We start from the raw sequence: 14195 nt of genomic DNA on the forward strand, positions 1-14195 counted from the left end.
AAATTCACCACTAAGTGATAATTCTAATACAACAGTGAAAACTGCCACCACAAACACATATTAACAGTTCAAATATGAACAGATGAATGTCCATTCCCTGCTTGTAGAGGGATCATCTGGTCAGTGTTTTCATTTGGTCAGTGTTTGGTGAGTTGGTCAGCATGTGGCACCTGAACAGTGATCATACTCTGCCCCTGGCGTGACAGGTCAGGGCAGACACCTTGCAGGTCAGCAGCAAGGACCTAGACGTGTCTCATCTGAAGCCTGTAGGAGGCAAAGGTGATTTACAACAGCAGGATCATTTAGATATTTTCTTTCTCTTTTTCCAATCTCGCTGAATTGTCAGCAATTCTTTATCAGAGATTGGATTGAGATTAGCAACATCTGCCCCAGCATCTCCTTCCCCGATGCCCATCACAGGAATGAGACCAGCCCCGGCTGCTCCCTCTTCTGAAACGAGAGCAAAGCCATCGCCGCTGTCAGCACAGGGTGGGAGCGACGAAGGAACCGGAAACACCGACGGGAGGGGTCCGTTCATGGCCGGACAGGCAGGCAGGTCTCCTCTAGCTGGTGAGATGGTCGCCGAACGCGATGAAGAGACTACCGCTTCCACGTGAACGAACGAGGAATCTGGGGGGAGAAGAGAGGGCAGCCCCACCTCTGCCGGAGCAGAGAACACGGGCCGAGACTCCGCCCATGCAGGCGGGTCGGGCTCCGAGATGGGAGAGGAGGGAGGAGCCGGCACTGCCCCATTCTCTGGGATGGGTGGCGCTGTCAGCTCCCTCTGGGCAGGCGTCTTCGCAGACAGGCGGGCCGGCACCATCCCCCCCCAAGTTAGGGGGTCGCACCGCCCCGGCAGGCGGGCGGAGCGACGTCATCGGTATTGCAGAATGACAAGCTAGTACTGCCTCCTCCTCGGTTCCGGGCGGTCCCGCCCCGGCGGGCGGGGCGGCCCCCGCCGGAACGGCCGAGCCTTTCCCAGTTGGAGGGGGTCCCGCCGCCTCGCCCGGGCCGCCCGCCCGCGGCGGCTGCTACAAAATTCCTTTCTGTTCTCCTTTACTGCTTAGAAAAAGGAGGCTCACAAGGCTTCATATTGGCAATAAAAATCTTACTCTAGCTCAGACTTCTTTTTGGTAACCAGCAGGTGGAGTCCATGCTCCATCAAACCAATCATTAGTGGCACTAAAGCAAGCTCCACAAAAGCAGTACAGTAATTTCACGAATACAAGCCGCAGCAATTTGACAAAAATTTTGGTGGAAACCCGGAAGTGCGGCTAATAGTAGGGTGCGGCTAATATATTAATAATTTTCTGACATTTACAACCCCAGACGTGCCAGCCAGAGTGCCGAGCCAAGCACCGGCCAGTAAAAGCCGGCATTTCGCAATTGTTACAGTGTTACCGTGTTGCCCTGGCTCCCTGCAGGCAGCACGGGGGGCGGGGAGAGAGGCGGGAGAGCTCTCTTTCCTCCTCTGCTGCAGCCCAGGGGAGGAGGGGGGGGGGGGGCGCCGCCATTGCCGCAGCTCCGGGAGGACGCGGGGGGGCCGCGCCGCCATTGCCGCAGCCCGGGGAGCCGACGGGGAGGGGCGCCGCCATTGCCGCGGCTCGGGGGGGCCGCGCCGCCATTGCCGCGGCTCGGGGGGGCCGCGCCGCCATTGCCGCGGCCCGGGGAGCCGACGGGGGGGGGGCACCGCCATTGCCGCGGCTCCGGGAGCCGACGGGAGCCCCGCGCAGCCATTGCCGCGGCCCGGGGGGGGGCGGGAAGTGCGCGCCGCCATTGCCGCGGCTCGGGGAGGAGGCGGGGTGCTTTGTCCGCGCCCGCCGCCGGCGCCACGGGCGTGGGAAAGCTCCGTCCCCGCCCACCGCCGCTGCCGTAGGAGCGGGGGAAGCTCTGTCCCTGCCTGCCACCGCGGGGCAGCGCCGACCCGGGGTGACCGAGCCCAGTGGCAGCGGCAGCCGGCCCCGAGCGGCAGCACCGGGCTGGGCCACCTGGCCCCGTCAGCGGCCCCTAGCGGGCCGAGCCTGCACAGCCTTAGCTCAGCCAGTAAACCCCGCCCTCCCGCGGTTCTGTTACTAATTGCACGCGGGTCCTCGCTGCGAACGACAGAGCGGCTTATATTCGTGTGCGGCTTATCTATGGACAAAAACCGAAATATTTGCCAACACCCAGAGATGCGGCTTATACTCAGTGCGGCTTGTATTCGTGAATTTACTGTAACACAAAACCAAAGGTCCTTAAACTTTAAAAAAATAAACCCAGAACCAAAATAAACCGCTTTCCCCATCATCTACCTGGAGAAGCAGAGAGAAGTAGAAGCACAAGACACTAATTCAAACAGTCTTCTGCCCTCCAAAAATATAGATCTCTCCATCAGCAGCATCTTGCAGGCTCAGGAAAACCTAGATCCCCAGGTCTGGGATAGGGTATCTCACAAAGCAACCCAGACCTTCCTACCACAAACATAGGGCCTTGTGCCTTTGTTTTGTCCTGCCTCGTGCACTTCCCTACTGCATTTCCTGGCCTCTCTCACCACAAGTCCCCACAAGGGGCATTTAGTGACCAGTTCCAGAACAAATCTCAGTGCCTGTGGCATGGGCAAGAGCTCCTGCTCCAAGGGGTGTTCAGCCAGTCAGAGCAGTCATGAGCACACAGGGCACCCACCTTGGAGATGGGAGACCAGCAGCAGGGAGCTGGCAAAACAGGGCTGCTCTGCTGGGGACGACAGACCAGGATGCACAGGTCACCATGCCACAGCAACTTCACTGCCACAGGGCACTCTGCCAGCAGCACAGGCAGAGCTAGTGGCAATAACATGTCTCAGCATCATCCCAGTGACCATCAGACACACAAAGGCAAATCAACTCAAATCAACCTGTTTCTTGTGTTCGCTTTTCCTGCAGCCCCAGCAGCCTGTGCACACCTCTCCCCAGCACACAGCAAGGTCTGCCCAGGGACAACCATGCTGTCCTGTGTCCTGCCCAGGAGGGCTGCAGCCTTGATGGCTATGAACCACGGTGGGAAGAGCTCTGCCAGAGGATGGGGCAGCCCTGCAGGGTGCAAAGATCCAGTGTCTCTGTTGAGGTCTATCAGGATGCGCTTGTTAAATAGGCCTTGGCTAAACAAGCTCAGCTCTCCAGCCCCATTGAGCTTCAATGCTGCTGAAAAAATGCAACCCCCCACCACCATTTTTTGACCTGAAAATAGATGTATTTTTATTGCTGCCTGAGCAAAGGGAGTTTTAACTGTGCCTATATTTGCACCATGTTTCATCAGTTGTGCTTCCTCTGCAGATTCTGCTTCTCTGGGGTAGCAAAGGACACCTCCGGGCTGTGAAGAAAATCACTTTGGATTTTCCATCGCCCTCCACATTGAAGACTATTGTAGCTGGGGCAGGAATATTTTGGAGATGTTTCCCTGCCAGCCATTTCCCTCACAGCAGTTCTATTTATATATTTGCATGTCGACAGACACCCAGCTGTGTGTGCTGGGGGATTATCACATACCCCCAGAGCTGGCACAGCCCTCCACATGCTGCCTGTATCTGGCAGGGCTACAGCTGCGTCCCTACTGCTGGAGAGAAGTCTGGTTTGTCTCTGAAGATAAAACAAGGTGGGAAGCTGCTGGGCAGGCATTTGTTTCTGCAAGTGCTAAGATAAGATGAGGTCTTCCACCCTTTTCCACAGGTCCCAAATTGTCTCTGTGCATTTACTGGCTGCTCTGGCCATGCATCTACTGCCCACCAGTCCCACCCATTTGCCAACACTACTTATACCATAGCTCTAGGGTTTCAGAGGGGTTGGAAATAGAGCACCACGGTGCCATGGCATAGGGATGCTTCCAGAGCCCCAGAAATAGAGCCAGAGTGAGGGAGGCAGTTGGAGGCACCAAGTGCCCAGGGAATGCATCTGAAGCAGCCCACGAGCTCCCAAACCTCAACAGAGAGATGCCTATGAGCCAAGCCTGGGCAGAGTGAGGGCTGGGCACTGGGGCTGCCAGGACAGCAGGAAGAAAAGGGAGGTTTTGTCAGCGTCACACAGAGCGTGGTTTGATCCCACTGACCACAGCACACAAAGGACAAAAGGCAGCAGATGCCAAGGAGTAGGCTTTAACTGCCTGGGGATTCTTCCCATTACAGCTGAGTAACACTCCAAAAATGCAAGAGGCAGTTACAGGGGCTGTTTATCTTTTAATTATAAATTTGGTATGAATGACCAATGGAAAAATCACAATGGAGTACCAAGAACATTTTATCAAAATTTTAGCAGCATTTAAACAGTAATAGATTCCCAACCTCCTCTGGGCACCCGTTGCCCTTTGCCTCCCACCCACAAATCAGTAACCTTCACTCAAATGTGCTTTCCAAAGGCATGCAGGGGATGGAGCTAGCCATTTTCCCCTGAGCCACCATGAAAAAAAATCTCATCCCAAATGCTGGTTACCATTCAACCTCCATCCACATGGGGCCAGGCTCCCATCCCCTCCTTGCTGTAGGCAGCACAGCAGTAGGCTGGCTGGCTGTGGCTGGGATGGGACTTGCAGCAGGGGGGAACACCTGCTCACATCCTCCCCTGCATGCATCAGCACTCCCATAGGTGCCCATTACCTCCAAGCATAAATCCAGGGCTGAGCCCTTTCCCACCCGCTGCTCCCTTTGCTTCTGTACATGGGGGTGCTGTGCACTCCATGGCCCCACTCCTGCACCTGAGAGTGTGTGCTTCTGTCTGGATGGAGAGAAGCAGGGGAGGCTGACAGTCTGTTCTCCTGCAGGAATTGAGATCAGGGCAACGGGGAGCTGAGACTTGAAAGGTAGAAGGTGAGCAGTGTCATACTCAAGTATCAACCCAAAATACGAAGTCAGTTTACTATCAGCTAATGTGGAGAGCCATGGACTGCCTACTAAGTCACAAGAACTAATTTTTGTGTGCGCTTTTTTTTTTAAAGTTACATTAAGACATGAACAGTACTATTCCAGCCTCAGGGGCTGGAGCTTGGTGAAAACAACATTGAATCAGAGGTGGGGAAACACAACACATGTGGAGACACCAACATAATATTGGCAAGCTATTCCCCTGCTTCTTTGGTACTTCCTAAACTTTCTTATTGAAAATATATAAGGGAAATGCACCATTTAAAAGTTACTGTTCTTAAGTATTTACACAGCCATAACCATCACGCTATGATACACAAAGATCAACATTATATCAACAAAGTTATTTTATGAAAAGCACTTCTGCACATTTTATTTTGTTCCAGTATCTTAATAGCTTTAAAAAATTCATGTATTATGCAGTCCTGACCTCGCTTCTTCTTATATCAAATGTACAAGAAACATTTCCTAATCCATACTCTTCTTCAAAAGATTAAAAAATAGCCACCAAAATGATACACTATGTACAAATTTTACTAAATATTAAGTTCTAGGCAATTACTTTCACCCCACTGATGATATAACTTAGGTATTGTTACCTACTATATGCATATATATTTCTTTAATATATAAGAAATGGCACCACATCACCATGTCACCAATATGACACATTGTTATGTACAGTAGATAAGAAGTTAGGTATGGAAGATGGATCCTCTCTGACTGCTTCTTTCACGGGAACGCTTCTCCCATCGGTAGTAGCTTGGCCATTTCCGCTTTTCCCGGCAGAGGAAGCTCCTCAAATGTAAGGCAGGATCCCGTACATCAGCAGTGCCATCACCCCAGCGCTGAACAAACCGGCCACCGGCACAGTCACAAACCACGCCAGGAAGATGTTGCGGAAAAGGCGCCAGTCAACGGCTTTCTTGGAGCGGATCCAGCCAACAGCCACCACGGAGCCAACCTTGGGAGCGTGGGGAAGAGAGAGGGAGACAGGTGTGAGGGGTAGGTCTAAGCACCTGTAACATGCCCATGGCCACACCAATGCCAGTCAGCTGATACCAAGCGATTCTCTGAGATACAGAAGCCCCTGAGGATGACAATGCTGTTGTTCTGGTGTGGTGGCAGGAGGTGACACTTCCAGGGTACTTAAACCTTTGTTTTTCAATGTTCTTCTATTTTTCATGTGTCTTGGGGTCAGCCAAAGGCAATTGAATATGTTGGTGAGTTTTTTCTCTGCCGTGCTAACTCCTACATGAGCCTTCAGTGCAACTGAGGCAGCCCTCCACCTGACTCAGTACTGTCCACTGACTCTGGCCTGATTGCAGTTTAAATCAGGAAAACACCAGGAAAGTTGTTTTTGTGGCTCTGCTGGAAAGCACTGCATGGGGCAGGCCAGGATAGCTATTACAGTTCCTCTCTCTCCTGCCTGTTCACCCAGCAGCTGCTGGCTGAGCTGCTGAGCCTCTCTGTGCAGCTCACAGCCCGGCATACAGCGCTAACTCAAAACACTACATCCATATTCTAATACTGCAGGCTACAAACAGGATGGCAGCGGCAAGGTAAAAGCAGCTGAGGCCATTCTGTGGCACTGATGGCGGCTTTGCAGGGGGCAGACAGACAGTGCAGGCTTAGACCCAGTACATCAAACCCATCAATCTGAGCCCTGTGAAGGAAACCAGCCCTTCTGGACCAGCTAGTCAAGCAAAGCATCCAGAGCTAAAATTCTGTCTTAAGACAAAGACACCAGATTAATACTATGGGGCACACAAACTGTTCAGACACCAAGAGAATGGTGGGGAATGGATAAAACACCAAGATACCCTTCAAAGACACTGCTACTAGAGCAGCTGGGTAGGTCAGTGGTTTTGTAGATAAAACATACTGTGTTACAGGCAAAGCTTCGACCTTTTCTTTCTTCAAAGGCATCTTCAGTTCATAAGCTCAGGTATAAACCCAGCATACCAGTTTTTAAGGAAAAAAAAAAAACGGACTGAGGAAAACATTTTCAATGAAAAATGATACAAAAACTTCAGAAAGACTACATTTTCTTTCTGCCCTGGAAGTGATTTCCATGCTGTTAGCAAAAACAGTGCAAGTCTATTCAAAGTGTACGGTAATGCAGCAAGAAATGTGGAAGAAATATCCTATTTTGAAGGTAAGGAAACTCCAAGACACAGCTGGGCATGTGCTCCCTGAAGTGCCATCCCTGCGTCTCTGCTTATTTTCTTAATGGGAGTATCAGTCCCTGCCTATAGATCAAAAGATGGGCTGCTCCCCTTGTACAGAGCCAGGAAAATTACACATGCCAGGAGTATAGGGAATCAGAGAAAGATAGCATGGGGGTATCAAATCTGCATATTTTGCTAAGACCTGTTTAGCTTCTAAGTACTGCTTAATGTTTCTTTGTGGAGAGTTACATGTGGAAGACCCTGTGACTCTAGGGTGCCTGTGACAGAACAAGAGAAAACTAAACTTGATATTCTATGACCAATAAGGCCTCTGTGAAAAGTTTGACCCAATAAGGAAATCTTTATTAGATATTAGAAAATAGATAATATTTTATCTGAATACTCCTGGAGTGCACAATATGCTGTTCTGTAATTAGGAGGTGTAAGTGTATTTAGGAGGTGGAAGTGTATCTAGGTGAAGGGGAACCCCACACTTGTGACTACATCAAAGCATTAACCCGAGGAAACAGCATTTAGATTTCCAGCAGCTCAGCTGTCAAGCTCAACTTTACTTTTTGTGTATCCTTAGCATCCATCTGCAAGAAGCATACTTATTGAGCAAGCCTGGAGTCTACATACGCTAATGTTTGAGTCCTTCCTGAAATTTAAATGGTATCAGCAATGATGGCATTGGCAATCTGTTTTAAACATTATTAAAGTTTAGTTTATTAATAGTGATTTTTCATGGACTAGAGGTTAGGAGAGTAGCTAATCCTTGGGTGTAGGCACACTACACCTTCTGTAGAATTTCAGATTGAGATTGGTTGGAAACCAGTGCAGTTTGCCTTCAGTATGCTCTGCTTAAAACATTACAGAAATGCTTTTGGCTCTCTTGTTCCCGTGCAATGGTAAAAATAAAAATCACACCGAACATGATAATTCAATCATTGCAACAGAGAATATTTTTCAAAACCGCAAAATCATAATGGCAAAATGGAGCTGACAAAATGACCTCAGCAAAGTAATTTTTTGCAGAGGAAATGCATTTAACTGCTGCACTCCAATTTTATCTATACCTGAACACACTCTGTTATAGCTAAGAAATGCTTACTTCTAAATCTTCAATCTGAGAACAAATTACACTCTAAGACTCAATATGATCATTTGCCCACCTGGGCAGCAGAAAGGGAAGGTATGCATTCACAGCACACTGGCTTTTCAGTGCTAAATTCAGTGCAGACCAATATGGCTACTGCATTCAGACCCACAAATTCCTTTGGAGGCTTAAAAGATTAGGTCTTTCCTCAAAGCCCTCTTGAGCTGGAGGCTTTCAAGGGTTTTTTCTCTCCCCTTGGATCTGTGGCAAAGACAAAGGTGCAGTTCAGGCTCTCAGCAGGCACTGAGAGTGAAAAAGCTGCTTGGCCATAGATGAGGGACAGGCACATCAGGCACTGACTACCTCATGTAGACCAAAGGCTCTGATTTAGGACCAAAGGCAGGTCCTGATCTGAGAGGGCTTTACAAACCTTCCCCAGAAGCTAAATGCTTTTATTCCTGCTACCAGCCTCCACTTTGCCACCACATCTGCTACAAGATCTGAAAACCACTGCTCAGAGCTTTCCTTCATACTTGGTCTCCATTTTTCATTACAGTCTACTGTTTCACCTCAAAAAAATTTCCCTCCACCTCAGCTGTTTCATGCTGCTCCTTATTTGCCATCAGTTTATCCAGCTGCTGCACATTCAGTTGACTGACATCCCTTCAGTAGGGCTCCCACTCAAGCAAATGCTGTTTCACAGTGGAGCAAATACTGAGGAAAAGATTACAGTAATTTCACGAATACAAGCCGCACCAATTTGACCAAAATTTTGGTGGAAACCCAGAAGTGCGGCTAATATTCCGGGGCGGCTAATCTATTAACAAAATTCTAAAAGCTGCCAACACGGAAGTGAGAGCCCGCGGCAGCCCCAAGCCAAGCTGGAGCCCGGCCGGCCCCGGCAGAGGTGGGAAAGCCTGGCAGAGGCGGGGCCAGCAGTGTGGGGGGCGGGCGGCAGAGCCTGAGCCAGCAGGGCGGGGCAGGGAGGGCGGCAGAGCCTGAGCCAGCATGGCGGGGGAGCCCGGGAGAACTGGGGCTAGCAGTGCAGGGGAGCATGGCAGAAGCAGGAAGGCCGGCGGGTGGGGCTGCCTGGCAGCAGGGGAAGCCCAGCAGAATCGGGGCCAGCAGCATGGGGGAGCCCAGCGGTGCGGGGGCCTGCAGTGCCGGCCAGGGCGAGGAAACGCGGCGGCGGTGCAGACGGGAGGGGGCGGCCGGCGAGGCTGGTGGCGGCGGCGGCAGCCCTGCCGGCGGGGCGAGCGAAAGCGGCGCTCGCGAAAGCGCCGCTCGGCGAGCGAAAGCGCCGCTCGCGAAAGCGCCGCTCGCGAAAGCGCCCCGCGGGGCGGGCGCGGCGCTCGCGAGGCGCGGCGCAGGGCGAGCGAAAGCGGCAGCGGGGCGAGCGAAAGCGGCAGCGGGGCGGGCGGCGAGCCCGGCGGCGGCAGCCCTGCCAGCCGGGCGAGCGAACGCGGCAGCGGGGCGGTGCTGACGGGAGAGGGGGGCCAGCGAGCCCGGCGGCGGCGGCAGCACCACCCGGCCAGCCCCGCCGAGCCGTGGCGCTGAGCTGGGCCACCCGGCCCCGTCGGCAACCATGAGCGGGCCGAGCCTTCCTGGCCCCGCCCCGAGCCAGTAAAGCCCGCTATGCCGCGATCCTGTTACTAATTGGCCAATTTGTGAAAGCTGCGCACGGATTCTCGCGACGAACGAAAGTGCGGCTAATATTCGGGGTGCGGCTTATCTATTGACAAAGACAGCAACATTGTCGAGGCACCGGGGGTGCGGCTTATAATCCGTGCGGCTTGTATTCGTGAAACTACTGTAATTCCCAATCCCTGATGCTGGAGGCTCAAGATTCAGCTCACCTCAAACCTTTTTTCTTCTGGATTTCTAAGACAAAATAATTTTTCTGCTGATATTTAAAAAAGGCATTTTTGCCTCAATGGCTGATGGCACTTTCAGCAAGGCATTTTCACATGGAGCAAATGATATTTAAAAATTCTTTTATTCCTTCCCTGGGCCCTCGAAGAAAACAAGGAATAGAAGAATACATTTGTTACAAGTGCTTGCTTTATCTTGTGTTGTTCACTTAGATCTTTCAACTCAGGATCTCATTTTGCTGAAACACAGAGTCAGTAATAATAGCGTGACATCCCTGGAACAGTCTAATTCTATTGCAAAGTGGATCTTCCCATTAAGAATGATCCATCTAATGAGATACAGCAAGCTACAGGGAACAGACACAGACTAACTGCATTAGCTGCATTTATGGAAGTATTTTAAAAAAGAACTATTTTGCTCTGCAGTTAGAAAAGACCAAGCTTTTAGGTGCATTGAGTGAATGAATACCCCCTCATTAGCTTATGGCTTCCAAGACATTTTCTTTTTAAATTCAGTCTATTTGTTTGGACCAAAGTATGTTTTCTCTTTTACAATAGTTGGCTAGAAGTGTTTCAGGCATGCAACTGGGATAATCAAAGCTGCATTATTCTCCATGGCAAATTCTTCATCATGCATTTTATATACCAGTCAGCTTAAAGGGAGGTGGTTTCAGGCTAGGATTTTTAGAAGTGGATAACATGGTTATTATTTTTCCCCTCCCTACCTGATTCAGAGGAACCAGAGTTCTGTCAATGCCAGGAAATCTGAACAGCCTTTCAGAGCAGCTCAGTCTTGGCTGCTTCTCAAAGAGCACCAGGGTAGAAGAAATAAATGATTTTGCAATAGAGGAAGGCTTTCTGAAGAAATGGTTTTCACTAGGAAAAGGCCAATTGAACCTACTTTGGGCATTTTGCAGGATGTGTGGATTTCATTGACTCTTTCACTGGAAAGCAGGTCAATGTCACAGGCAAGACTGACAGGCTTCTTGCCAGCCCGCCTGCCATGCCATGGAGCAGTTATCCCCGGAAACCCACCTGCCCCAGCCCCAGCCAGGGGCTCCTAGCTCTCCAGGGTGCAGTAGTGAATCCTACAAGGACTGTCTATTTTTAGGGCCTGGTCTTGGTGGCGTGAAGTGACGCAGAGGGACTGCCATTCTGAGGTCTCTGATTTTGGAAGCGTTTCCCCACATCCTGCCAGAGGGTGAAAGAAACAAATAGCTCTGCATGTCCAGGAGCTTGAGAGTCCATGGAGAAACAAAGAAAAAAAGAAGGGATATTTGACCTGCGAATTTCCCAGGGAACAAAATTCCAAATTCCCATTAGGTTCTTCCAGTAGTTTAAATGTCCACATGCTCCTTCATGTCTACAAGCTATATAAATCTTCATGATACAATTAAACTGTGCTCATTACCCAGACTGTATCTAGGCTTTTTAAGTAGTCTTTTTTTAAAAAGTGGTCTTTTTAAAAAAATAAGAACAAGAAACCAAAGTACCTCATTCAAAGGACAAGGGCCGGATTCTGTATTACAATGCACAAAAGTGAGGACAAGTTGGTTTAAAAGAAGAGAGGCATTAAAATATTAGCTTAATGATGTAGCAGTGTTTTTCATACAGGTGGTTTTAAAATACACGTAACTGGGTTCACACAGACTACGAATCTACATTATTTTAATATGTCTATATTAGTTCAATACAACCATGTAGGGGTGAAAGACAGTCCAGACTTTTGTGCAATTAGTTACAATGTTGACTTTGCTTGGCTGTACTGCCTTTAAAAGTGGGCCCCATTATTTTGCGGTCATGGTCTGCAGGGCATGGCACAGTGAAGGCAATCTGCAACAGTCGGTATCTTCCAGATTTTGTTATGGTTTGTCCTAGTGATGTGATTTACTGATAGTATCACTGCAAACTCCAATACCTTGCAATGGGTGGAGCTTATTGGAATACCCACATTTGAGGCTACAAGTACCGTTAGCGCACACATTACTTCAATGCAAAATCCACTGTGAAGAAATAAAAAAAAAAAAAGACAGATGGAAAACCTGTAGTAAAAGAGTTATATGCAGGAAATCCCATGCCATGCACTTATCAAGAAAGTCAAGTATAAATGATGAATGGTGCGCAGCCTCTGAACAAGGGAGAAATGTTACCCAACCAGGTTCAAATGGCATCGTCAGAGGAAACCAGGCTCTTCCTTGCAATCATTTGCTTTAAAATTGAGGTAATGATTCTGTAAGTGCTATTTTTGTCCACCAGTAGCTATGGAGTTTATGCTGTGGCCAATTCCAGTGAGTTTACTGTGACAACTCCAACACATGTTTTGGAAGCCTAATTACTTTCCCACTTTGCTGGCATGACCAAGATGTGCTGAGGTACCCCTACCTAACCATCCTCTGTCAGCAGCTGTTTTCCCCTCACCGTGCCATTATCCCTGTCTCGAGCAGCACAATTTTAAGATGAATAGTCCAGACTGCCTTGACTGCAGTCGCTGGGCAAAGGCATACCTTGCAGTGTGTAGTACTGACAGGAAGTCCAACATTGGAAGCTACCACAACTGTGAACGCCGAAGCCAACTCAATAGTGAATCCACTGCAGGAAGCATAAGAAAACACTTCACAATCACTCTTTGCATCAGCTCGGACTGATACCATGCAGCGTGCCAGTCTTACCAGCTTCTTCTTTCGACTGTTTTATCTCCAACTGATTTTTGTCACGTAAGTTAAGAGAACAAGAAAGGGCTGAATAATGGGAACAGCACAGGCTAGTTATCTGCAGTACTCCGTCTGCATGGTTCATTGTGTCAGAGACCTTCACTACTTTATGCTGCGGCGAATTGTCCCTAATTAGTAATATGGTTAAGCACCAGCAGAGGTCGAGTATGCATTAAAGATGAAAATTACTGTAATAAATACATATGGGTTTAACAGTCTGAAGCACAATGGGAAAGCCACTGTAGTCTTGCCATTTCCAAATGTACCTTTTATCATGCTAATAAAGTCATCAGCAGAAGACTGCTGTCTGTTCATGCAGACCTCTATGCCTTAAACACATTCAGTATTACAGAGTTATGTTTTTTCCTTTCTCTCTTTCTTTTTCTTTTTCTCATGCTTTCTTTTTCTCCTTTTTTGCTTATTTCTTTCATTATTTTTAGAAAGATGGAGAAGTCAAAGCCAGCACAGCAAATCCAGCAAACTTCATTAGAAACAAAATACTGGAATAGCAATTTCTCAGATTGGCTCACACACAAAGTTCACACAACCACAATGACACCTGTGGACCTACCTTGATGGTGTGATTGGAGTGAGGTCTTTACCCATAGTCTGGATAACTCTTCTTCCCCAGACCCACAGACCCACACAGATCCCAACACCTCCATAGAACAGCAGCCAGATGGGAGTTGATGCTTCCTGCATTACAGCATCTTGCTCGTAGATAAGCCAGAGTGCAACGAGGGGTCCAATGGCATTGCTGGAGAAACAAAAACATGCCTGAATTAAAGGAAATGCAGAGAGTTGCCTTGAAAGAAGTCTCTTATTTTCTGCACAATTTTTCTTCATCAGAGGCACAGCACTACCCTGACTTGACACTACAGGCAACACCCTTTCTCACTTGGAAAGGCTGCAAAAGGCAAGTCTTATCATCATCTTTAAAATTCAAGTATCAAATTAGCTCTTTTTGTCAAAGAGGGGAAAATAATAAATAAAATTACCATCGCAGACAAGAATACAGAAATACAGTCTAGTTTGACAGCCTGTTAATGTTCAGGATATGATCTGAGTACAGCTGGGAAGGTGACTTGGTCATCCTCAAATGTGTTGTAAAGTTGGACTGGATCAGAGAGGAGTCTTTCGTGACACAAAGCTGGCATAAGCCCTTTTTGCTACCCTGCTGCTACTGTCTAGAAAAACACTGGAAGTCAGCAGCACTAAAGTCCCCACTCTTAGTGCAGGTCATCTGATATTGGCGGTTGAAGTCAGACTTCTGTCTCTGTTTATTCTAAAAAAGCATCCAATTTCTAAACAGAAACTTCTAGCTAAAAGAAAAACTTGAAAGCTGGTATCCAGTTGCTCTGGAGGCTTAAATAGTGAAAAGCAGATAAGAATTTCAACATCCCTTTTGTTTTCAGTTCTTTTATTAGACCAAGTAGCTGCTTGCCTTGCTGAACAGCATTTATTCACCACCCAAAAAGC

At 48.8% G+C, this 14195-nt stretch overlaps 1 protein-coding gene across 4 annotated transcripts in view; it reads right to left on the bottom strand.

Annotated features, from left to right (window-relative positions):
* Window positions 1–4166: 4166 nt before the first annotated feature.
* Window positions 4167–14195, bottom strand: part of SLC20A2 (solute carrier family 20 member 2) — a 59073-nt gene continuing 49044 nt past the window's right edge. For 2 of the 4 annotated variants that reach the window (XM_033060055.2, XM_033060056.2), the window contains exons 9-11: window positions 13288–13473; window positions 12510–12594; window positions 4167–5831 (exon numbers count right to left, since the gene is read on the bottom strand). In XM_033060055.2, coding sequence (XP_032915946.1) covers window positions 5667–5831; window positions 12510–12594; window positions 13288–13473 — 436 coding nt within the window. In that variant the 3' untranslated portion in view covers window positions 4167–5666. Of the gene's footprint in view, window positions 5832–11923; window positions 12009–12509; window positions 12595–13287; window positions 13474–14195 lie in introns of all 4 variants that reach the window. The other 2 variants (XR_006162987.1, XM_042779269.1) reach the window with 2 other exon arrangements.

This window comes from Catharus ustulatus, chromosome 5 (assembly GCF_009819885.2).
Source record: "Catharus ustulatus isolate bCatUst1 chromosome 5, bCatUst1.pri.v2, whole genome shotgun sequence".
Taxonomy (NCBI): domain Eukaryota; kingdom Metazoa; phylum Chordata; class Aves; order Passeriformes; family Turdidae; genus Catharus; species Catharus ustulatus.